The 24325-nt window shown below is 52.0% G+C and overlaps 7 protein-coding genes across 7 annotated transcripts; 4 read left to right on the forward strand and 3 right to left on the reverse strand.

Annotated features, from left to right (window-relative positions):
- Nucleotides 1–8908: 8908 nt before the first annotated feature.
- Nucleotides 8909–10622, reverse strand: ColSpa_02914 (sphingosine N-acyltransferase-like protein fum18; the record flags this gene model as incomplete). The annotated part of the gene is made up of 4 exons (XM_049269126.1): nt 8909–9514; nt 9565–9852; nt 9913–10226; nt 10388–10622. The coding sequence occupies 4 exons, from the start codon at nt 10620–10622 to the stop codon at nt 8909–8911; spliced, it is 1443 nt and encodes a 480-aa protein (XP_049125083.1).
- A 3421-nt stretch (nt 10623–14043) lies between these two features.
- Nucleotides 14044–15072, forward strand: ColSpa_02915 (bax inhibitor 1; the record flags this gene model as incomplete). The annotated part of the gene is made up of 3 exons (XM_049269127.1): nt 14044–14220; nt 14337–14510; nt 14581–15072. 3 exons carry the CDS (start codon nt 14044–14046, stop codon nt 15070–15072), a joined length of 843 nt encoding a protein of 280 aa, XP_049125084.1.
- A 723-nt stretch (nt 15073–15795) lies between these two features.
- ColSpa_02916 (septin spn4) lies at nt 15796–17229 on the reverse strand (the record flags this gene model as incomplete). Its single annotated transcript, XM_049269128.1, has 6 exons — nt 15796–16042; nt 16102–16569; nt 16624–16761; nt 16818–16905; nt 16966–17082; nt 17157–17229. The coding sequence occupies 6 exons, from the start codon at nt 17227–17229 to the stop codon at nt 15796–15798; spliced, it is 1131 nt and encodes a 376-aa protein (XP_049125085.1).
- A 1417-nt stretch (nt 17230–18646) lies between these two features.
- Nucleotides 18647–19980, forward strand: ColSpa_02917 (SWI/SNF and RSC complexes subunit arp9; the record flags this gene model as incomplete). Its single annotated transcript, XM_049269129.1, has 2 exons — nt 18647–19000; nt 19054–19980. The coding sequence occupies 2 exons, from the start codon at nt 18647–18649 to the stop codon at nt 19978–19980; spliced, it is 1281 nt and encodes a 426-aa protein (XP_049125086.1).
- A 155-nt stretch (nt 19981–20135) lies between these two features.
- On the reverse strand, nt 20136–21190 carry ColSpa_02918 (U2 snRNP component prp10; the record flags this gene model as incomplete). The annotated part of the gene is made up of 2 exons (XM_049269130.1): nt 20136–21075; nt 21135–21190. 2 exons carry the CDS (start codon nt 21188–21190, stop codon nt 20136–20138), a joined length of 996 nt encoding a protein of 331 aa, XP_049125087.1.
- Nucleotides 21191–21813: 623 nt separating this feature from the next.
- On the forward strand, nt 21814–22137 carry ColSpa_02919 (uncharacterized protein; the record flags this gene model as incomplete). Its single annotated transcript, XM_049269131.1, has 1 exon — nt 21814–22137. The coding sequence occupies one exon, from the start codon at nt 21814–21816 to the stop codon at nt 22135–22137; it is 324 nt and encodes a 107-aa protein (XP_049125088.1).
- Nucleotides 22138–22387: 250 nt separating this feature from the next.
- On the forward strand, nt 22388–23643 carry ColSpa_02920 (cytoplasmic dynein 1 light intermediate chain 1; the record flags this gene model as incomplete). Its single annotated transcript, XM_049269132.1, has 4 exons — nt 22388–22552; nt 22606–22703; nt 22803–23424; nt 23491–23643. The coding sequence occupies 4 exons, from the start codon at nt 22388–22390 to the stop codon at nt 23641–23643; spliced, it is 1038 nt and encodes a 345-aa protein (XP_049125089.1).
- Between the last annotated feature and the right edge of the window lie 682 nt (nt 23644–24325).

A 24325-nucleotide genomic window follows, 5' to 3' on the forward strand; every position in this document is an offset into this window, starting at 1 on the left:
GTTTCTTCTGGGGGTTTCTTCCTGCTTGTACATCCAGCTCGGCACGGAACAGATAAGAGGCCGAGGAAGAGGCTATCCATGCTTCGTGGCAAAGTGTTGTGTATTACTTTCTCTCTTTCTCTCTCTTCTATTTTTCCTCCACCTGCTTTTTTGCCTCTTATTAGTCTCTTGGTGGTCTCAGATGTGGGACGCCACCATAATCGTCCGGCGCATATGGTTAGCTAGAGGCTTAGCATTAAGGCTGCAAACGTCAATTAGCTGGCTGGGTTTGGTCTCGCATGACCCGCGGAAGGTCCCAGAGCACTTTTGTAGCCTGCTAACAGCACAGAATAACTACCCATATGGCATGCTCTTTGTCATTGACAGTCTGCAAAATACTGCACCTCTCCTGCCTTCATGACCCAGAATCTGCAGGGTCTTGAGAATAATTGCCGAAACATCCCCAAAGCTCTTTCATTGCAGCGCCCACTGAGGAGTGGAAGTTTGACAATTACCTGCCCAAAGAAATAACCTGGGATTAACAGGCATACAATCTTTATGGCTGTTCTCCTTATGATGGCCGCCCTTACATACTTACTCATTAGGCTTACTTGCCTGTTCTGTCTGGGTTCATTTGCGGCTGCCCAGTCCATCATCTCCCTGGATAGCATTCCAAACTGTGCGGTAAGGACTTGAGAATACCCACCCGAACGAGTTCGGTTACTGAAAATGAGACTTGAAATAGATTTCCTGCTTATTACAAAACATCAATTACTCCATTTGTGTCCCCACCAACCAGACATGCTTGTGCCATGACACCGTTTTTGAGGGCTATGTGCAGGCTTGCGTCGTTTCCAGCTGCACGATCAAGGAAATGCTAGGTGGGCATGATAATCGCCATCCTCGGCAGCAGGGCGCCATGACGCAGCTCATAAGTCATATAGTTACCCGCAACTCGACGCAAACAGCCTGCGGGCTTCCCCCGGTCCAGCATGATAATTTCATACAGTGGTTTCGGGCGGTTTTCTTCGCACTTCCATCCCTTTTCGTAGTTATTCGCATAGTAAATAAGTGCATGAAGCTCTCGACTTGGGGCTGGGACGATACGACCGTTATGATCGCATACGTAAGTCTCCAGGCTCTGTAACAGTGTGCCCGCCATCTGACCAGCACGCAGGCACATCTGATCGCCTTTTTGCCGGTATCTTACTTCAGTGAGCCTTCTTAGCACTCCGATCTCTTTCAGAATCTGGCTTACCCCTTACAGTGGATCAGGCCGGGGAAGGTCGAGATATTTGGACTTTAACCCCGGATCAAATCACATACTTTCTAGTGGTAATAAGAACCCCACGAGGAACTACTGCAATATCCAAAATAGTCTTAACAGTTGACAGCTCTTCTACGCATTAGGACTAGGGTATATCTCTTGTCTGTCTTTCATCAAGGCGTCGATTCTTTTCATGTACCTTCGAATTTTTCCTGGTCAAAACTTTCGCACAATTCTCTGGTGTACACAGCTTTTCAACTGCCTTCTGTTTCTTGCATCTGTTGCAAGCACCATTGGCTCGTGCCAACCTCTGAAATTCTTTTGGTCCGGCTGGGCGGCTGAAATGAAGGGTAAATGTATCAATTTGAACGCTTTTGTTCTGTGTCATGGCGTTATAAATGTGGTACTAGATCTTTGGATGCTCATCTTACCGGCAACCCAGATCTATAGTCTACGAATGAAACTAAGAAAGAAAATGGGGGTAATGCTTATGTTTGGCGTTGGTATATTGTAAGTTTAACTGCAAGAATGTATACCTGTTGCTAACAGCGATTAGTCTTACAATAGTGAGTGCATATCGCATTAAAACGCTGCTGTTGTTTGCGACGTCCTACAACATTACGGGTTGGTTTCCCTGTTACTCTCACTACAATGCCTCTCAGCTATTCTGACACTCGTGGTTTTCGTGATAGCGGATTCTTTCGAAAGTTCTCTTTGGTCTCGCATTGAACTCTGTGTCGGAATATTCGTTGCCTGTCTGCCGAGCACACGTCAAGTTTGGAGGAGATCTATTCCAAAGCTTCTCGAGGCTATCAGCATATTGAAGCATGGACGAACAGCAAGCGCCTCCAACAAGGAAAGTCAAGAGTCAAAAGAGCCGGGCTCATCCGTGAGACCATGTGTGGATTCATATAAAGACTTCTCGATAGCCCACTTGGCTGAGGGACTCAACAAATCCGATTTGAACGACTTAAGTCGGACAAAAGCTAAACCGGAGCCGAATTACAAGTAGTAGACATCAATGGACCATATGGTGGCAGATATCACTTCTATAAATTTGCGACATGTCGTAGAGTCACCACTTAGGGTGGAAAAGACATAAGGAAAACGGCTTAGATTTCTACGTGCAGGATTGCCTTGTCCGAAACGAATAAATACGTATCCTGCGTGGTGGATCCGCACGAAGGGACCGGACTAATAGTTAATCCGGGCCCAGCGCAAATCTCACAAGGCTGCGCGATGCGCGTGAGGGCATCGCGACACGACAGAAAATATATACTTCAGTATCGAGATTGATGGCGACACAGTTGCATATGATGCTAGAAAAAGTGCAGGGCCTCAACTTAAGGAGACAGCTAAAGTTGCGTCTCCTACGAAGAGAATAGAGCAGAATGCAAACTACTTTTCTCAGAACCATATGCTATTAAGTAGCGACGCAGTTGGCATTGCGCGTAGTAAGATAACTCAGACGAAAGAGAGCTTGGTATAGGAGCTTGTTGCACAGAGCGCTCACTATTTTTGGTGGTTGACCAGCAACAGACTCACAGCACCATCCATGTGCCATGTCATTAGATGCTACGAATAAGTGGCGCCGTTGAATTCTCTGCTAAGGCCCTCAAGTAGAAGATCATTCTTCAAGTAGAATAAATGGTCGGTCCACAATTATTCCAGTGAGATGAGAATTCAGTTCACTTCTCCTCCCTGTGCTCTCTCCCCCTACTTCTGCACAATTGGTCTGTGGTGACGTGGTGATAATATGACTTCGGAGGACAGATGTACGTACTGGACATAAGCAAGGAGATTGTGTCACGCTACTCTTTCTAGGCATAAATGCTCTGCATTTGATAAGTCTATAACTAGGGGAAACCAGAAAATTATTTGTATATATACATGTACAAACTATTCTTCTGAAATCAATAAGTCTATTGTTTTATTCTGGACCATCAAAATATGCCATGCCTGAATGTGATATTCTAATGGCCGTCGCGACAACACTACGTCAGCTTACTTCCACGGCAAAAAGCTGAAAATTCCATCGATTAACAATCGCTTGAAATGCATGGTAATCGAGATCGAAAGATAAGTCGACGTTGGATTGTGCTGAAGGCTGCCTGGCATGTCCGTCAACCCTTTTCAAACTCACACGCCTTCGAGCATATTACTGCCGAGGGCCATTGCGGAACCTTCTGCGTGCTCACCTCACTGTACGCAGTCTCAACCAAGCGAGTTATACCGCCTTCAGCCTTGCAAAGCCAGTCGAGAATCCATTGGCGCATACGTAATGATCCGTATTCGGTTTGTTTTCTTCCGTCGGCTCGATGACTTGAATCGCGGATATCACATCCTTATTTGTAGCACACATAACCGACTGGTATAGCAAGCCCCTCTGTAAGAGTTTGTTGGAAGAGGGCAGTCGAAGGCAAAAGATAGATGGGAAGCACACCCCGGTCAGCCACACCCGGCAAGGTGGGGCCTGCCCCTCAGCCACAACGAGGGGCATATCCTATTGCCGCTGGCCACGCAGTCAGATCTCCCATCTCCATAATACCTCAATACAACCACCAGCAAAATCACCACTTTGGTGTGATGGTTGCTGTCGACTTGTACGAGTATCACCGCCTGTGGTACCAACAGGGTTTCTTATTTACCCCGGATCATCACTCCGTGGAAGTTGTTTCCAAGGCAAAGGGTGGCTATGACGCTTGGTCAAAGTTTTAGCCCTAGTGGTTTTAGTTCGGGGAGAGATTATTCCTAGAGCGAAGGATTATACCACAGGAGCTATGTCGCACGAACCTTGACACTCAGACGGAGTTGGTTCCGTGTTTAATATAGCGCAAGCCATTTTGGAAAGCGGGCTTTGCGCCACAGCGATGTCGCATTCAACGACGACAACCGGGCTTTCAGGTCAGGTCAGTCAAGCTTCGTTCAAAGTTTGTGGGACACTGCTGTGGCGACATTCCCAGCGCATGTAAATGGTCTGGGGTAAGCGTGGTCGGAACGAACCAAAACCAGCGCTAAACATTGGAATGACATTCATCTCCGTTTTTGGAAAATATCCCATGATGGCCCTCGCGCTCAGTGGCAACAATTTCTTTGTTCCCTCAGCTAGTACATTTACTCCATGCTGCCGTGTCCTCCTCGCTCGGGCTGAGAAAACGCTGTTTCTCAGTGTTGTTGATACACGAGAAGTTTCAAGTGCAAACCCAGCCTTCCAATCCGATTCTGCCAAAGATGAAGACATCACGTTCGGCTTACCTTCGGTGGTTGGCAATGCTAATGGCTGCTGAAGAAATCCATGCAGCAGGGAGCGGCCCCCAATCGAACACGACATCGCTATCAACAATAATGTCACAAACCAGAGAATGCGCTGTGAGTCTTGCGCGTAATTGAGTGGCTCTGCTAGAGCAAGGCTTCGTAGATCAGTTCTGTGCACCCTTATGTTTTCAATTCAACTACCGCCCCTCGCATGCCTCTCTAGCTGAACCGGAAAGCAATGCCTCGACTGACGCTTATTTCAACCTTTCTAGATTCCGTGCATCATTGAAGGATTATCCAGTGGGAATTGCTCTCTCGATGGATTGGCGGGTTGTTTCTGTCCTAACATCACCCTTCGAGCTCATTTGTCTCAATGCGTCCAAGAATCTTGTTCCTACGAAGACCAAATCGGTATGTGCAAGACGTTTATCTAAGCCAAGGAACAGACCAAAAAGTTTAGACTGACGCGTTTGCCTACTCTTCAGCTTCACTCGGGGCATCGCAAGACCTTTGCCAAGGATACCCAATTCCATATCGCGGAGACGAAATACAAATTGTTGGGATGGTGCTCCCTGCTATCTCTTCATTCATTATCGCCTTGAGATTTATATCTAGGTTGACCGTTGCCAAAAGGTTATGGTGGGATGACTGGACTGCTTTGATGTCCGGGGTAGGCTTTCCTCGGCTTTATGTTATTGCCGGAGCTCTTACTGACAACCATCAGGTTTTTAACATGGCAACAGCCATTATCAGTATCATTTGTGAGGACATTTTCAAGTCCTAATCGTTCTCCAGAAGATTTGCAACTAACTCTTATCTTCTCAGATTCTCGTTTGGGCTTCGGACGCCACTACTGGGACATCGACGCAAGCAACGGGAAGACAATTCTGCAGGTTTGTAGGGGCCTCCGACTAAGGAACATGCAAGCACTAAAGACTATTCATAGCTTTTCTATACTACACAGATGCTTTACATCTGGGGCCTGTAAGTCTATTGTGTTTGACTCAACTCAGAAAAACACTTTGGCTAATCATTCCAACTAGTGTCTGCGCAAAAGTTTCGCTTTGTTGCTTTTACTTGCGAGTGTTCATGGACCGCAGGTTTCTTCGCGTAGCTCAGATATTACTTTTACTCTTTTTGTTAAAGGGGGTTTTGTTTTGTTTTTTAATCATGTTTCAGTGCCTGCCAGTCCAAGCCATATGGGATCTATCAGTCGACGGCCACTGTATGGACATAACAGCTATTAGTTACTCGGCAGCAACTCTTGCTATTATTGAAGACATCATTCTTCTCGTCATGCCTATTCCGGAGCTTCTCAAACTACAACTAGGCCCACGGAAAAAGTTGGCGCTGGGTCTCATGTTCAGTATCGGGTCCTTGTGAGTAGCTTGGATAAACGTCCCTGCCCCTAGGAATAGCAAAGCTAATACCAGACAATAGCGCTACCATTACAAGCATAATCCGACTCAAATACTTGGTCTTATTTTCTCACACTTACGACCCTACATGTAAGTTTCTGCAAATGCCACTTGAGCCCCGCGCCAACTGGGACTAACTCTTTCAGGGGACAATTCCTATGTCATCACTTGGTCCGCCATCGAGGTGAACGTAGCCATTATCTGTGGCAGTCTTCCTGCGCTACCGCTATTGTTCAAGAAGATGCATGCTTCTTTCATCGAATCCAATACTACAAAGCACATATGGCGCTATATTCCACGCTACTTGACACCATCGACTAAAAACAATGCAACGCCTGAGGCCGATGTTGATTTAGTCCGGAATCCGAAACACCAAAAACGAACAGGTCTTCTTGTTCCCGTTCGAAGTGTTACTAAAATAGAGGAATCGTTTTCGAGTAAAGACGATTCAGAGGTTTGGGAAGCTTAGGTACAGGCGGATATGGTTGTGGTCAGGAGAGCTGTGTAGTTGAATTAGACTAAATCAAGGTTTATTACTTTGTCTCCAAGGACCACTTCACTGTATTCAGATATACACATAGGAAACACGCGGGGCACTGGGCATGACGCGGTGTATAGCGCGCAATCAATAAACACGGCACTGTAGTGCTGTGAGACGTTTCACTGTCACCTCCTGGCTACAGTTGTACGATGCTACCAACGGCAACCTGTCTGTATTCACGCCATCTGGGAAGCTGCGCAACGTTTGTTGAGCTTATACACACGAAGTGGCAAAGGTTCTACTGTTATAAATCAACGATATCAATAAGTGTCCCTGCTCGACAAGAGTAACGATACAGGTTGAGGAGAACACAGCGACGAAATGTTATATCGGCCTTGTCGTTTCTTCGGATGCGAACACTGTGCGAATCATCCCATTGTTAAACCTTTCCATGGGAACCACGAAATCAGAACCAGGCTGCTACTGCTTGACACAGTGTGTTCACTGCTCAACAGTGGTCCTTATCAATATTGTATTCTATAAGCAGATATTGTCAGTATTTCGAGCTCAAGTCACTAAGTAGTTTTATTATCTAGGCTTCATCAATGCTTTTTGTTTCATTGGTGCCCCAAATCATACGTATGGTACCCAGGTTTCCATCAGGATATGCTCTACAACATTTGGATTCGGTACCAGCTTACCAAGAACTATGTCTGACAAGTCATCTTGAACAATCCACGATTACCAATCTTCCAGTACTTCTTCGTATTCAAGTCGACGGTGTCATCCGCAGAGCAACTGTCCCCCTTGAAAACCGTGACTGGAAGTGTTAGCAATCATTGTACGATTCCTTAGGAGGCGTAATTCACGATGGCACGAGTGGTGCTTGGTGTTGGCGAGGATCATCCCGTGGATCCCCAGCGCCGAGTTTAGATGTCTCTCTCGTACCAACCAGCGAGTTCACCGCCGGTGCAGTTATCTTCGTTGAAGAGATTAACCGCGAGTCCTTTTTGAGAAATTCCTTCGATTGTAAGGTCCGGGGGGGGGGGGGGGGGGGGGGGGGGGGGGGGGGGGGGGGTTCCATGAATGAAGAGAAGATGATCATAGCAGGTGTGATCGGGAGTCTCATAATGACTACTGGAATAGTATTTTACTACTGAGAAAAGAGGGGAAGTGATGCTAATATGGAATAGAACGGGATCGTTATAATGGGTTGAAACGTAGGTTTATCACAAAAGGCACCCGGAAAGCGCTATAGCGCCTTTACTGTCCTGACGACGCATCGGCTGTTCGGCTTATGGTTTATACCATGGTCTTTGCAACCGAGTGGCCTCCAAAACTAATCTCTAGTACCTCAATCACCGCGAGAAGCCTCGGGTATGGTTTCTAAAAAGGTGAAAGAACCTCTGAAAGTGATTTCAGGAACTATTGCAAATCTTGAGGGTCAAGAAGAGGCTTCGCGATGGAAAGAGAGGCAAACAGCGACCCGGTTGGTGATGCCTCGCCTGACATGAACACCAGGGCAGCGGTAAACCATTAAACTTCAACCGCAAGTATCAGTGTCTTTCAAACTAATACCATCTATCCTCAACCCTCTGGTATCATTCGCCCCGGAATACGCCACAGCCAACATTCACCCAAGGACGTCGGCACCCCACCACCCACCTCTTCGACGTGCGGGTATTGTTGCATTATCACTTGACACAGTCAAAACGCCGGGAAGAATTTCCGAGAAACCCCCAAAGTCTAGCGCTGCGTTGTCGGATGGTACATGACCTTCGGGTTGCTTCTCGCTTCGTGTTGTGAACATCTTTGTGGACAGCAAACCTGAGGGCTCGAATCATCGGGCGGGAGTTTTCAATAGGTAACCTGAAAATTTTCATCTCCTACTGAACCTTCACATCCTCAAAGATGCGCTGTTCCCGTGCGGCGTAGTCGGACACATGTCGGAACTGAGCTGCAGGACATCGGCACGGTGTCTCCGGCCCGTATCCCCACTTCGCCGATCAGCGTCCTCTCTGGCCGGCCCACGTTCGAAAACATCAGCTGACCGGATTGACATATTTCACGGTCCAAGTAACACTCATACGTCAAAGCACCATTCGCACTCGGATACCCTTGATCATAGCGTGCATATATTAAACTCGATATCTCTGTCATCAACTCCAAATACTTTTGATTCATTTCTTGAATAAGCCCAACTCGGTAGAAATCCCAAAGAAGGCGAGATATAGCCATTTCTCGACCTCCTCTTCTCCCGGGAGCCCTCTTCTCTTTTCGCAAACGCAAAGCCAAATGTCATCTATGCCTGTGTGCGGCCGCCATCTAGGCGTGCACTATGCTCTAGCAAAGTACGTGAGTATGTGGCGCCGCAGTCATTCCCAACCACGACGACCCGTTCTGTTAACTTCCCTCCCGTTCCTCTGTACATCAACTCACTGTATACACGGAAATGCTGTCCGCCCAGAACGTTAGGTTGCATTGTTGGGCGGTCTCCAGTCCTCAGGTTTAGTCGACCTGCTTCTCGCAGCCGATTCTACCGAGCAACTCCTTGCGGTCGCTGTGACCCGGTAGACTGACGCCCGACGAGCTTGCTTGTCTCTTGATACCCGTTCTCCGCTCCCAGCTCTTGAGGTCAATGTCCTCGACGCCAACCTCCTCCTCGAGAGGTTGAGCCTCCTCGTAAACGTAATCTTCCTCTTCCTCACACTCGCCCTCGTCGTCGCTGCGGGTGTCCTCGGCGTTTCCGCCACGGAGGACCTTCATGACGACACGCAGAATCATGAAAAACCATCCGATGGTAATGACCTGCAGCACGAGGAGAGTGGAAAGGAACGACCAGCGAATGGTAGAGTTCCAGCAAACGATGCCATCCGTCTTGTAAAAAGGCTCCAGCATCCAGCTCTTGCCTTCAGGGATGGGCAGTGGTCCGTTCAGGTTAGGGTGCTGGCCTGTGTAGCAGGAGTCGGGGATTTCCTCGGGAATGTGGGTGTGAATAGACCAGCAAACCATCAGGTAGAAGACATGACGGGCAAGCAACCACGACAGAACAAAAGCGCCGAACATGAAGTCGCAGAGGGTGTTGAGCCCAACGTACTTGAGGCACTTGGCAAGCTGTGTATGGTTAGCAGAGGGAAGATGAAAGACGGGACAACAAAACGTACAGGAAAGAAGAGGTCAACAACATCCATAAGAACAAGGATGAGGTTTCCGACGCGAGTCTGGTGGTAGCTGTAGCAGGCGGAAATCAGGGTGCAAGTGATGATGTGGTGGGTGAACATCTGCCAGTGGTCCTTGCGACGCTCCTCAATGTTGATAACCAGAATCTGCTGCAGCCAGAAAGCCCACTGCGCTAGGATGTAAAACTTGTTGAGGCCAGAAAGCTCACGCTGAGGCCAGTTCGTCCACAGCTCCCTGAGGTTCAGCCAGTAGGGAGACGACTTGTAGATGTACTAGGCAGCTTGTTAGCCACCATCGCGCAAAACCTGTCGAGGTCGCTATTGCAGACTTACCACACCAAGAGGCCAGAAAACCATGTAGTAAATCAACAGCCAGGCCTGCTCACTGAAGCGAGTAAGGTCCTTGCGCTTCTTGATGCCCCATCCCTTAGCCAAGGGTGCCAGCACGTACTCCATGGTCGCGGCGCGGAGGCCGGTGTAGAGGACAATGCAGAAGGCGAGGAGGCAGGAGTCGCCAAGACCGGTGCCATACTGGCCAGTTTGTTGGTTGTAGTATGAAAGAGTAAAGAACTTGACCGTGTGAGGCTGCGCTTTCGGGATGAAGAAGTGGGCGAGAAAGAGGAGGGCCAGAAGGTTGAAGGAGAGACCTAAGAGCGCGACATGTTAGCTTGGTGAATGATTTGATACGGGAATGAAGAGCAATGTCTCGTTGTGGTGCCCGCCGTGGACCACAGGGAAGCTCCCGTAGTGGCTTGAGCGTGAAGAGCGTGGGGTAGTAGAGTAGGTAGAAACACAAGAGACAACGCACCAACTTGGTTCTCGACCATCCAGCGGCTCAACATCTTCCAGGCGCTGTCGTCTGTCCTCCTGACTCTTCGAATGAGCACAACGTTAACATTGTTGTGGCCTTGCTGGTAAAGGGGGCCGTTCATCAGCTTCAGCTGCTTGGTGCTGGCATTGCGTTGGATCTGAGGGGCGGAGGAGCTGGTGACAGGCTTTTCGAATGTTGGCGACGAGGCCTCGTTGCTGGCGGTGTCGCTCATGGTGGGCGGCTGAGCTCCAATTGGAACTCAATTAAGGTACAGAGGAAAGTGGCTACTCGCGATTGAAGTCGTGAGTGAGGCCGGGATGCTCGGCGACGGCTAGGTCGTGGTTTGGCGTAGGGTTCCGCCGAGTGTCAGTTGTGTCCCCAACCTTGTGTGGTGGGTGTGTCCGGCGAAGCGCGATAACGACGGGCGCGCTCGCTATCTAGACGTGGTAGGGTGGTAGGGCGGGCAAGACGTAAAAAGTCTTTGATTCCGCAAAGCGCGAGAGGTCGTCACGGGCGCTTCTGGGTTCGTGATCGAGGGAGGGGAGGGGAGGGGGAGAAACGAACGTCCTGGGTGGTTTTAGGGAGGTTGAAGATCTGGAGAATGGAGGTGGAAGGGCAATGTCGCACACAATGGACACCGAGGACGGGACCGTAGACGGCAGCGGGAGCAGGACAGGCTGTACGGTACAGAGGTACGGCGGTACTACGGTACGGTACACACTGGTCAGGATCTGCTGTGTTGCTCCAGAAGCTGCTGGGATTGCCGGGATTAGGAGTGCAGCAGGTGTGCTCCGTGTTGCGTGGTGCGTGGTGGTGGTGTGGTGGGCTGCGACGGCGCTTCTTTCTGCTCTCTTCTGCTCAGTGATGGTACCTGTGCATGCTCAAGGTGGACTGCAGTTGTGGTGGGGAGAGCGGGACAGGGGACGATGGACAGAGAGTGGAAGTGGGAGAGGAAGCAAAAAAGCAACAGTGGCTGGGACAGACTTTGGAAGTCCTAGATACTTGTTTGGATACGCCTGTCTCCGAACATAGGGGCTTTTTCTCTTAAGGAAACTTTGGGATCGAACCAGAAAGCGGCAGCAAATGGAAACGCGTAAAACGGTAGAAGCAAGTACCAGGTACCGAGGTGGTTTCCGCCCAGAACTGAGAGAAAGTCCAGCTCGTCTCGGGCAAGAAAAAAAAAAAACACTCTCGACTCCACTTTTCCCTTCCTTTGCCCTTGTCCACGGCCCCGGGGAGGGAAGGGGGATGTCAACCGGAGCAAGGCCAAGTCAATTTCACTGGTCCAGGGGGAAGAAGAAGAAGAGTGAAGAGAGCAGGGGAAAACTGATCGGGATTGTACCTTCAACGGGCACCAGGGACGGCGGAGAAGGCATTGGCACTCTCCTACAGGCGGTCTAGCTCAAAGATCACTGGCCACTCCTAGAGGGAAGCACTCAGTGGCCCATCAAAGGCGGTGAAGGAGACTGCCATTAGGACTCGGGACATGAAGGACAACGAGAAAAAAAGGGATGCTCGACATGGAAAGGAATGTGGGAAGGCCAGGAGGGAACTTTGAAAGCGAACAAGGGGGTCGAACCAATAGCAGCACCAGGGTTCCCCATCCCCCTGGTCGGAGGGCCCCGGTACGTGCCTCCGCCGCAGAGCGAAGGTGGCCCAAGGGGTGGGGACCCCTTATCCCATTCGAGGCTGGCTGCAGATGGAATTGGACGGAGCTTTAAATTGTGAAAACTAGGGGCAGAAAGAACCAACAATCCATGCATCCTTCGCGCAAATGTCCCACGTTTTGTCCAGGAAAACCAATGGATGAAGTCTATTTGAACGAAAAAATGGACATGGGGGTGGCAGATGCTCCTGCGAAATCAATTTCGAGATCGAGGTGTGAGAGACTGAATGGACGTAGAGATGGGGATGAAGATGGAGAGAGCGAGACGACAGACGGGAGAGGGGAGAAGATGGGCGGGTCTTTCCCGCCCTCAACAAGTTTCAACAGTGTCATGCCATTGCTCCCATTGGATTGCTCTCGTTTGTTCGATCCTCTCCTCGTTTCCATCGAATTAGCTCCGTCATCTTTAGATAGGTGTGGTCGTTGCCAATAGATGACTTGGCAAAGTTGCAACTGGGAGTGTGGGATGTTCACTGACAATCTTCATCTTGCACCACCCTTAAAATGAAGTGATTTGCTCTCCCCAGCCTCTTATCGGCCGCTTGGTATACACTATACGTGCCCCTGTCAACCATGCCAGCCTTTCCTTCTCTCCTCTTGCCCTTTGTTTACTGTATCTGCACACTGCTTTTCCTAACCGCGCTCTGCCGCTGTCTTTGGGTGCTCTCAGACCTTCTTACCCCTATTTCCATTCCATCTGTGCGGCCAATAACAACGACAATAAATGAGATGTCTCCTCGAGCATCAACAATGTCTTCTGCGTCCTTGACACCGCCTGGACTCCCGAAGCCTGGGCCAGGAAAATCCGACCCGTACCTGGCGGGGCCAGGTACCACACCCACACACACCCTTCAGCTCCCCTAACACCGCCCCTCATGATGGCGACATGCAGTAGCCAATTGCCAGCTGTCGTAACAAGGCCGCCCCTCAGGAGTGGCCGCTTCCTGTCAGAACACTAAATAGCAAGAGCCTGCAAATGTGAGCTTTATGACCCGCAGTCGCAAGCGCACTCCGCGCGCGCCCGACGCACCTTGATCTCTCCAGCGTATCCGTAGTGACGGGACACGATTGCTGTCCGTTGAAGATGCCGTGATCCATCACAATACAGTAAAGTTTCTCTTACCACAGACCCAACGTATCCGTAATGCGATGCATCGTGGAACAGACGAATACGGTCAGACCTGGCATCTGAGGAAACACTTGCTCTTACTTCCGTCTTCCCGTACTTATGCTTTGTCTACCGGTTGTTCCGTGCAGCAATCTAGAAAAGCAGCCCTGAAATGTTGCTACTTGTCAACTCGACGCTCCGCGTTTCATCTCGTCTGCTCTCGGGTGTCGACTCTGGTCGGGGTATTGGGGGGGCTTGCGGCGTCTTCTGTCGAGACTGCCACTCTTTTCCATAGTCATTGCAGTGCAGTGGTGATGTGCAGAGCTGCAGAAATGTTGCCAAAATCAGACCACGCGTTTGCCAAGCATGCGGTCACTCATGGTCCAACATTGCCGGCAACGATTCAGGGAGATCAACAAAGTACGGATACCCCAAGGAGCTAGGAAGGTGCCGGCTTGGATATCCATATCAACGCTATCATCTCTAGGAGAATACTATCTCGATATATGCATAAAATGGTCTTCTAGGAGCTATATGCATCCAAGAGAAGAGAACCTGAAAGATGTCGCCCGTGCATTCCTCAATTCCCTTCGCCATCACATGACCCCACTTGCGCCACACTCTACCCCAGACTTCCAGCCACTTAAATCTGCAGTCAGGTAAGCAAGCAGTGACCGTTCGCAGCATCCGCCACCCCACATGATCCCGTCCTGACGACACGACCTCCTCCGGCGCTTCCTTGAACCGTCCATAGGCATCCAACACCTTCCGAAGCTTTCGCCTCGAGTGACCCAACCTTAGCACACAAAAGCTGCCGCCCGACGACGAAGCATCCCATCTAGCACATCCGTCTGAACGATCGTCAACGATACAGTAACGATGGCTTCAAACACGAAGTACGCCCCGGCGCCCACCCAGGACCCCGATGAAGCTTCGAGCTACGCGCAGGCGCCCCCCGCTTACCAGGCCGAACCCACCGCCGCCTCCGACACAGATCGTCTCTTTGGCGGCGGCGCACCTCGCAGCAGTGAGGATGACCTTCCAGATGACTTCAAGGTACTTCTCTTCCGTCCTGATCTCCCTCCAGCTCCCTGTCGCCTCGTCGTAAACCCGCGTTATCTCACGTACACTGTATCGTATAATCACAGCTTCACTAACACAACCCCCTGCAGTTCGGCGGCTCGGTAGCAGAGGCCACGACCGACATTCGCAACCAGTTCATCCGCAAGGTCTACGCAATCCTCACCGTCCAGCTCCTCGTCACCGGCGCCGTGTCCGCCCTCAGCTTCTTCAGCGATGGCTACAAGACGTGGATTCAGGCTCACCCGGGTTTGGTCTTTGCATCCGTACGTGCATCCAAAGTCCCCTTCTCGAGTCGCAACCCGACTGGACGGCATACTAACTGACCCTCCACAGCTTATCGGCGCCATGGTCATGATGCTCCTCACCTTCTGGAAGCGCAAGTCCTACCCGACAAACCTCCTCTTCCTTTCGGGCTTCACCCTCATGGAGGCCTACTCCATCTCCGTCATTGTGTCCTTCTACAAGGCTAGCATCGTCCTCAACGCCGTGTTCCTGACCGCAGGCATCTTCATCTTCCTCACCGCCTTCGCCTGCCAGACCAAATATGATTTCACTTCATGGATCCCCTACCTCGGCGGCGCCCTCTGGGGCCTCGTCATCTTCGGCTTCATGTACATGTTCTTCCCCTACAGCTCCACCGGCGAGCTCATCTACGGCGGTATCGCCGCCCTTCTCTTCAGTGCCTACATCCTTGTCGACACTCAGCTCATCATGCGACACCACCACGTCGAGGAGGAGATTGCCGCCTCCATCAGCTTGTACCTCGACATCATCAACCTGTTCTTGGCCATTCTGCGCATCCTGAACAGCCAGCAGAACAACTAAACTTAGACTGTTATCTCTATTTCCTCCCCACGAGAAATCCACATAAACTTTGTCAACGAACAGCTAGGTTGGGCATGGTCTTTTCCGACAACAATCGGGCTAGGATGCTTCGCAGTTGGTGTATGGATAAGATGGGCGCTTGATATGGGATTGGGTGGTTCATAGCTATCCGTTGCTCTTGCTTTCTGGGACTCCTATAGTAAATCAATTAATAAGACATTCAATTCACAATGCACATGACGACCACAGCGACAGCGACTGATAGTTTGGAGAAGCGGTAAAGTAATTTGATATCTGCATTAGAAGTCCACTAATAGAAAAGGAAAATGGGGGGCGTTAGTGAAAGGGCTACAAAGGCACAGCCGGAAAGATGCAGGCGGGCGGTTTGGTAGGGATAAACAGAAACAGATCGATGAGCAGTTTGTGGTCCGCACGTGCCATGCCCCCGATGTCAGCCCCTCGACCTCGCCCAGAAGCCTCCGAACCACCGCCCCGAGAACGTACACCGCCTCTTCCCACACCCTACCAAACCGATAGCCTCTCTCAGTCGTCGCATTCGTAGTAGACCTTTTTGGGGTTTTATCTTCGTGTTAAGAGAAACGAACTCGCATAGGGGAATAATGTTCTTTCTCTTTCAACACAGCACGGAAACCAACGCCAGTATAGAAAAAGACCAACGTCGTAGTTTCGGGGGTAACCATAAGCAGGGCCAGAATAGTTGCATTAGTTGGCTTCGTGGTCGCCGTTGGCCTCGGGGGGCCCACCGGCTGCTGCTGACTGTTCCCTCTGCATACGGGCCTCGATCTCGCGAAGTTGGGACTCGCGGGCCAAGAGCTCCTGGCGCTTCTCGTTGATCTCGCGCTGGACCTTGATCTCGATCTCGCGGAGCTTCTCCTCCTCTCGCCGCAGCTGCTCCTCCTTGAGGCGCACAGATTGCGAGGCGAGATCCTCGGGGTTCATGGACGAGTCGCTGTGACATTGTCAGTATAGAGTAGAGTACAAGTAAGACTAGGGGCATGTAAAACGTACACTCCAGCACCGCCCTCAACAGACTTGCTGAGCTTCTCGGTACGGTAGTTCTCGTAGAGGAAGTCGTGGGTGATTTCCTTGAGGTCAGCCAAGTGGCTGTGGAGAAGGGCAGAGCGGATGGCGAGGAAGTCGGAGTGGCGCGGGTTGTCGACTTCAACAACACCCCAGGGGTACTGGCGGGCGCGGACGGTGCGGCCGCCAATCTCGACAATGTCCTCGGAACCGACAATGGCGAACGGCATCAGGCCTCTCAGCTCAGCGTTTTCCTCGACGGTATCCTCGTCGTCCTCCTCAATGTCGTAGGGGAAGTTGTACACGGGGATGCGGTAGTGCTCGATATCCTCCATCACAAGCTTCTTCGACTCAGCGAGCTCAGCCGGGGTCAGCGAGTCGGCGCGGCCAATAACAGGGATGACGTTGACACGGGGAGCAAGACGCTTCATGAGCTCAATGTCTAGCTCGCGAAGGCTAGGAGTGCGTTAGTGGCGGCCAATGGTAGTAGAGAACAGACAGTGGGCTTACCCGTGACCAGTGGGCGTGATGAAGTAGAGCATGGCGTGTACACGGTTGTCTCTGAAACGGGGGTTACGCTTGATACGAGACTCCTCGGCGAGAATGTCGTCGTATTGTCTCTCGAGGTAACCGACAATCTCGGAGAAGCTGGACGCACGTGTCAGTATTGATAAGGGTATCGAGGCGTTCTCGGGTTGCCATACCTGGCCTCATTGTCAATCTGATCACCGAAGCCGGGAGTGTCGACAATGGTGAGAGAGATACGGGTGCCCTCCTCATCTAGCTCTAACTCTGCAGGGTGGTCAACATGCTGCTGGCGTATTGTAATAGTCTAACGCGGGAATCACGCACCAACAGTGATGGGCTTGATCTTGACACCATCCTCGACGGAGGCGGCATTGGGATCATCCGCCTCCTTGTGGCCGAGTACACTCTTTCCGCAAAGGGTGTTGACGAAGGTGGTTCTTCCTGTAGAGGCAAATGTCAGTCGACGAGGCTCCGAGTTCGAGTGGACACGAGATTGTTCAGGTAGGGAGACGCACCAGTGCCTGATGCTCCGCAGACCATCAAACAGAACTGGATTCCCTTCTTCACGTTCTTCTTTCTGCGCATCATCTTCTGCAAGGTTGAGAGCGGTCAGCAATTGTATATCTCGAGGGATGTAGATGTGTCGGAGCCATGGTGGCTTCGTGGAGTCGGGGGAGGGTTCATTCATGGGGGCCGGACGGTGTAATAGTAGAATAGGGAGACGGTGGGCAGACATACGGCGGTTGTTGAAGGCAAGTCTTAGTCTAGAATGGGGTCGGTAAAGGAGTCGTCGAACTATTCAACGACGGACGAGAAAAAGAACGGCGATGGTGTCGTGTCAAGGGACAGCGAGCGTCGTGTTCGTGTCGTGGTTGAACGGAGCAAAAGGACTGCTGGATCCCAAATGTCGTTGTTCTGGAATGGGACCTGGGTGGTCGGACGGGAGGTGCAGGTGCTAAAGGGGACAGGAGGGTCTTGACCGACGGGTGTTGGAAAATGCAATTTCACACAAAATGTTGCGGCAGGACGTCCCCAAGCAGTCCCCAGCCAATTGATTGCTTGCTCCTGCGCGCCCAATTCAGGGGCCAGCAACTCCCCGGCCCACGCTCCTTTCCCCCAAAATTAACACTAGACTCGTCTAGGAATGGTCCAAGCAGCGGGGTATCCTCGGGCAATATTGGGAGACAGAGGATGACAGGTCACGAGACTGGCACTTGGTCAGTGCTGAAGCTTCCCGCCGCCTCACTACCGACACTGTTGGCCTGTTGCAGCATGTTGGCGCGTTGCACCGTGTGTGGTGAAGCGGCGTAGCACATAGGTATGTTTCGCGTTTCTTTGGGAGGCAGCGAGGTCAGGTGGTTGACAGCTGGTAATCTGGTAGACGGCAGCTGCCTAGAACACGCCCAACCTTAATTAGTGCGCCTTCATCTCAACCATGGCAGGCAAGCAGGCACGGTACGAGTCGCCTGTGCCTCTACCGCGGTCGCTAAGAAGTCGGAACGGACGATACGTACCTCATTTCAACAACGTCCCAGGCTGACTTCTGCTGAGACACTGTCCACGAGGACTTGTTTGCGAACATCCGCCTTGTTACCCCTTACTCCTTGCAAACCGTTGCCCATTTGAGGCTCTTCGTGCTAGCACTTTGGCCGTTTGTTTGCTGCACAAGCCCGCCAATCTCCCTTGTTATTTGATTCCGGCAGCTTCCTGACTCGGCTGTCCAGCTGACTCCGACCCGCCCCAAGTCGCTGTCATCGTTTGAGAGAGCATCTCAAGTCATCCTCATCGACCACCGCGAGCTGCACGCCTCTCACCCCGAGAGATGCACTTGTCAAGGATGATATCATAACGAGCAACTTCAGAAATAGCAGAATATTGGCTTGGTCCGCCGGCCTTGCATCCTCCTAGCGCTCATCCCTTATTGCTGAGCCCCTCACCGTAGGATAGGCCACAGCGTCACCAACCCAGCACGGCGACTTACAGGCACAGTGCCGTCTTCATTGCAATGAACACCCGCCCGCCTATAGAGACGGCGCCCACGACTGTGGTGCTATCCGCGTCATTCAACAGCGATGCTAGCTGCTTCTCCGTTGGTCTCAATTCAGGAATATGCAGTAAGTCGTGGTTGGCTGGTCGAGACAAGGACGTGCCCCTGACAGCGTGCAGTCTTCCACACCAAGTCATGCCTTCTCAAGGCATCGAGAGGTTTGCGCACACTATTCCCATGATCAGCACGATGATGAAGCTAAAGCCCCAACCAGACTTCAATGCCGGCATCGGTCTTGTTGAGATGATGGGTACGACGAACTACCTCGCTCTCGTTGGTGGCGGCAGACAACCAAAGTTCAGCACCAGCAAAGTACGTATCACACAGTCCAACCCGTTAGAATCAAACTCACCCTGTTTATACAGACTATCATATGGGACGATATGAAAGGGAGAGTCGCAATAGAGATCGCCTCTTTAACTCCAGTGCGCGGCGTTCGCATCGGCCGCAATCGAATTGTCGTTGCGCTTCAGAACAGCGTTCGTGTCTACTCGTTTGCGAAGCCGCCCGACCTCCAGTCGGTGTATGAGACCACTGACAATCCTCTCGGTCTTGTTGCCATGTCGGACAAGACGATTGCTTTCCCGGGTAGAACGGTGGGCCAGATCCAACTTGTCGATATCGGCACTGGTAACGTCAGCATTATTCCGGCTCACTCATCTGCTCTCCGAGCCATCCAATTGAGCCCGGATGGCGAGCTTTTGGCCACAGCAAGTGAAACGGGCACTTTAATCAGGGTATTCGCAACCAGCAATTGTGCCCGCTTGGCCGAGCTCAGACGAGGCGTCGATCCCGCAACCATCTTCTCTCTCGGCTTCAGCCCCGAAGGAACGAAACTGGCTTGCACATCAGACAAGTCGACCCTGCACGTGTTCGACGTTCCACATCCCAAGAAGCCCATGACCGCGCCGACGAGCCCAACGGCATCGCAGATGGCAGGGTCAGGCATCCTCGCGGGCCGGCCGGCTGACGACGGCAAGGGGCGATGGGGTTTCCTAGGGAAGATTCCCTTGATGCCGCGGATGTTTTCAGACGTATACTCCTTCGCGTCTGCACCATTTGAGGCTGGCGATGACCCCTTGATCGGCGGGTTGCCCATATCAGACCAGACGACGCTCGGGACGACAAGGCCCCAAAAAGGCGTCATCGGATGGATCACCGAAGATAGTCTAGTAGTTATTGGCGCCGGACAAGACGCCAGGTGGGAGAAGTTCGTGATATCCAAGGGGGAAGATGGACGCCGGTACGTTGTGCGAGAAGGTTGGAAGAGATATCTGGGTAGCGCATCATGATCATGAGCAACAACAGCTACTATTATCCAGACTCTTGGAAGTCGTGTGGGTGTTAGGTTCACGGTATGGCGTTACATTTGGAGTTTTCATAGGACCAGGCATGGGTATCAGCGATAGCATCGCTCTTTTTATTAGGCATTATGTCACCTTTAAGATCACGGCGACTTACTTCTGCTCCGCCTCCTATGTCGCCGCTCATCATCGCGGTCTCTGTGCCGTCGATGATGGCGCTCTTCCGAACCGTCTCGGTCACGATGCCGGCGCTCCCTCCGCTTGTCTTCGTTCTCGCCCGGGTCCTTATCCCGCCTTTCCCTCGAACGGTCTTTCTCCCTCCGCCTCCTGTCATCCCTTTTTGGTTCTCTCTCTCGAGACTCGTCCTGCCGTCTGTGGCGTCGAGAGCTTCTGTCATCGTCCCTCCGATCCTTGTCGTCTGCCATGTCGTCGCGATGTGACCTTCTGCTTCGGTGCTTGTCCTCGTCGCGATCAGCATCCCTCATCTCCTCGTCACTATCATATCTCCGTGACCTATGCGACCGGTGCCGATGCTTGTGCCTCTTTTTCCTGTCTGACTTGTCGTCCCGCCGCCGCAGCGCCTCCTCAATCTCCTTCTTCTTCTCCTCAATCAAGAACCCTTTCATAGGATCGTCCTCGTCGTGATCCCGTATCAGAACAGCAAGCTCCCTCTCCTCAGGAAGCATCGGCCGCACCTCTTCTTCATCTTCAGATTCCTCCTTGTCTGTCTTGTCTCCGCCTTCCTGCTTCGCGACCGTCGCCCAGTCCACCTTGCCCTCGTCTGGATCCTCGTCGTCGCGGAACTTGTAGCGCGCGTGGTCCACGCTGATGAGCCTGTCCTTGATGGTCGCGCCACCGAGATTGTCTACCGCCAGATCGGTGCTGCGCTGGTCCTCGTACTTGAGCCAGCCAAAGCCCTTGGACTTGCCCGTCTCCTTGTCGCGCGCCAGCTTGAGCCAAACGGGCTCGCCGAACTGGGAAAAGACGGTGATCACGTCGCCCTCGGACATCTCGTAGGGAAGGCCGCCGAAGTAGATATAGGCCGTGTCGCGGTAGTCAACGTGCCAGGAGCCCTCGGGGGAGCTGCTTGGTTGTCAGCGCAAGATTCCAGGTCGAAAGAGGAGAGCGCAGCCGTGACTTACATTCCATTTTCGATTTCTTTCTTGTTGAGCGCCTGAATGGCGCGGATCTTGTTCATCTCGGCGCTCTGTATCGATCTTCCCGTATTCTCTGGGAATGAGAGTTGTCGAACTTTGAAAAAGAAGGCTTGTGTAGGAGCCGCAATCTGCAAGGCTGAAAGAAGGCGCGTCGAGCTTGCTAGAGCTCCACGAAAAAAGATCGATAAGGTGTTGGCGTAGCATGGCTGGTGCGTCATCCCCCCTAGTGCGCCCCGGAAACGACCCCTAAATTTTTGACACTTCGGTAGCATACTGTGCCGCATGTCACTGCACCACCAGCCAACGGCCGGGAAAACAGCCGGTCCGGAGCTCAAATTCCCCGACAGTTCAATGAAGGGGCATGAGTGAAGCATTGCGAATGCTGGCTCCAGGACGATACTGCCACTGGTTCAAGGCGGAACTCCAGCTTCTAGGGACATTATCTTCGCCTGCCCTGCCCCGTATATTTCTCTGCATTTTCTGAATTTGCCGCCTCCAAACCCATCGTGATCCATCCCACCTCTCGCCTACACCGCGACTCGACGCGTCTGTCTCTGCCCAAAGCTGTCCACTGTCAACCCGCCGACCGCCCTCGACCGAAACACCACACCTCGGCACCCACGACCCGCCATTCCCCTATGCGTTCTCATCAACGAACTCAAACATGACGGCAAGCGCGAATCGGGTGTCCACGTACACCTCGGCTTCCGCAGGGTCGGACGGTCGCAATGGAGAAAAGAAGGACCTATGGAGCTCCATGCTGGACAACGTCGCTAGCGGCAAACGGTTACCTGAGAAGAACATTATTGTGCTGGGAGGCTCGCCAGATTCGCAGCGGGAGTTTGTGGAGTCGCTGTCGCACAGCGAGAAGCGAACTCTGGACCGTCAGAGCTTCAAGACACCTCCTATCGCAAACAGCTTCGCTTTGGGTTACACCTATTACGACGTCTTGGATGCCGACCAAGAAGGTCCGTGGAGAGAGAGATAGTCTTTTTGGGCACATGATGCTGACTTGACTAGACATACTGGCGCGGATCTCCCTCTATATGCTATCAACCCCAGCAGAAGCGTTCCCAAAACTCATCCAACCCCTAATTACCCCCGAGTCGATACCGAACACCCTAATGGTCATATTGCTTGATTGGTCCACGCCGCATCTGTGGATGCGCCAGCTGAGAGAGTGGATTTTGTTTATGCGTAGCATCCTCGAGAACTCCAGCCACGAGTGTCAAGCGACAATGGAGGAGGTGATGGTCAGTTGGCGGGACAGAGGTAGGGGCGGCGGCTCGACGAATCTCGATGGCACAGGAGCAACCACAAGCGAAGGCGATGTCGCTCTTCCCCTCGGCCCCGGTGAATGGGAAGAAGGCATTGGTCTGCCACTCTGCGTTGTCTGTCAGAATGTAAGAGAAATTGCCGTTGAGGAGTGGATACGCGAATGCTAATTGTCTTGTAGGCGGAGAAAATGGAGCCTCTCGAGAAGACACAGGGTTGGAAGGAGGGTGACTTTGATCAAGTGCTGCAGTATCTCCGCACAGCGCTTCTACGGCGTATGTATGTTCCATGCAGAGGTTGGGTCAAGGCTAACATTGCTTCTTCAGACGGCGCATCCCTGATTTACACGACCCCGAATGTCCCTTCATCCATACCCAGTTTGGTGCACTCGAGTCTGGGTATCACATCTCTACTGAAACGGCAACCCCTGAAACATAATGTGATCGACAGGGACAAGATTCTCGTTCCGCCAAACTGGGACTCCTGGGGCAAGATTCGCGTGCTGAGGGACGGCTTCGACGTCGAGACCACCAGCCAAGGCTGGTCGCATGATTTACAATCCACGTTCCCGTCACCCGCAATGACTACCGAGGGCTTAAACATCCTCGCAAAGGCTAAGGCAGACGGCGATTACAACGGCGAAGTATGGTCCTCCGCGGTGGCGCCGTACGAAGATTGGATCCGTGACCTCAGCAATGCCGGAAGCGCAATTTCCTTCGCAGGACGCGACGGAGACCCTTCGCAGCTGGAGATGTCGTCAACAGATACCCAAGAGTTCTTGGGCTCCAGCCTTCAAGTACTAGAATCGCACCGTAGCCGTACCACCGATGACAAGAAGGCCGACGCCTCGAAGTCGAGAGCAGGCCAGCGGAGCGACGACTCGGACTCCGGTGCTTTGCGGCAAGGAACCGACGGCAAGGTTAGCCAGCACATTGGACCTGTACAATTCAACATGGGAGGCATCCAGGTGGATGCCGACGACATGGTGCAGCGGCTCAAGGTAAGTTTTCGCCCTAGCCCCTGAGCAAGTTGAGCATTATGCTAACAAGAGATAAAGGACCGACAGGCATACAGTGCTACACCGGATCCCACTACGCCACCGGGTGACGCCGCCGAGGAGAACCCTGATGAGATGGACAACGACAAGCTCCAGGCCTTCTTCAGCGGCTTGATGAACCGCAAACAACCCGCAAACGGCAGCCCCCGCGGCGGTTCTTGAGGGCGTTGGCCATTAGTAGAGGAGAAGAGATAGACGCTTCGGCATTTGATGGACTGGGTCTTTTTCCTTTTACCAGGCCAAGTCGGAGGTGTAGCCGATCTTCTTCTTGAGGGGATATTCATTTTGAAAGAGAGTGTGTACCATATCTGGCACAGATTGGGCGGCGAAAGTTAAAGCGACGAGAATCTGGCCGGGGCGCTGGAGGTGGAGAAAGAAGGCGAACCATACAGACGATACGTGTGGCGGTTGGGCGGGTTTAGTCATGTCAAGCAGTCAGTCAGTCAGTCGCTGTAGAATAGATACCCCGATTATGACAATGGTATGCGTTTGTTGTTGTTTCAATGGCGAGTTCTCTGTCTTTGTCATCCACGTTCTCAATGTGGCGTAACAGTCATGAATTAGGGGTGCTTCCCGCTGATTCATAATGGATGAAGGGGGTACAGAATATGGCATGTTTTATTTTGTTTTGCCTAGACAGTATGCAAGAGCCAGTGTTCCCGGAAAAGAAAGAATATGTTATGTACTGTAAAGTATCATGTCTCGACCTTGTCCGATTCGAGACTATGCATTTCGAGTCGGCTTATGGCGAGCAGGACAGCCAGTCGATAAAGACCAGCAGAGCGCAAAATCCTTGTCACACATCTCATCCGTTTCCAGAGTATTCTCCGACGTGTACTCGGAC

This window comes from Colletotrichum spaethianum (assembly GCF_022836535.1).
Source record: "Colletotrichum spaethianum MAFF 239500 DNA, contig05, whole genome shotgun sequence".
Classification (NCBI taxonomy): Eukaryota; Fungi; Ascomycota; class Sordariomycetes; order Glomerellales; family Glomerellaceae; genus Colletotrichum; species Colletotrichum spaethianum.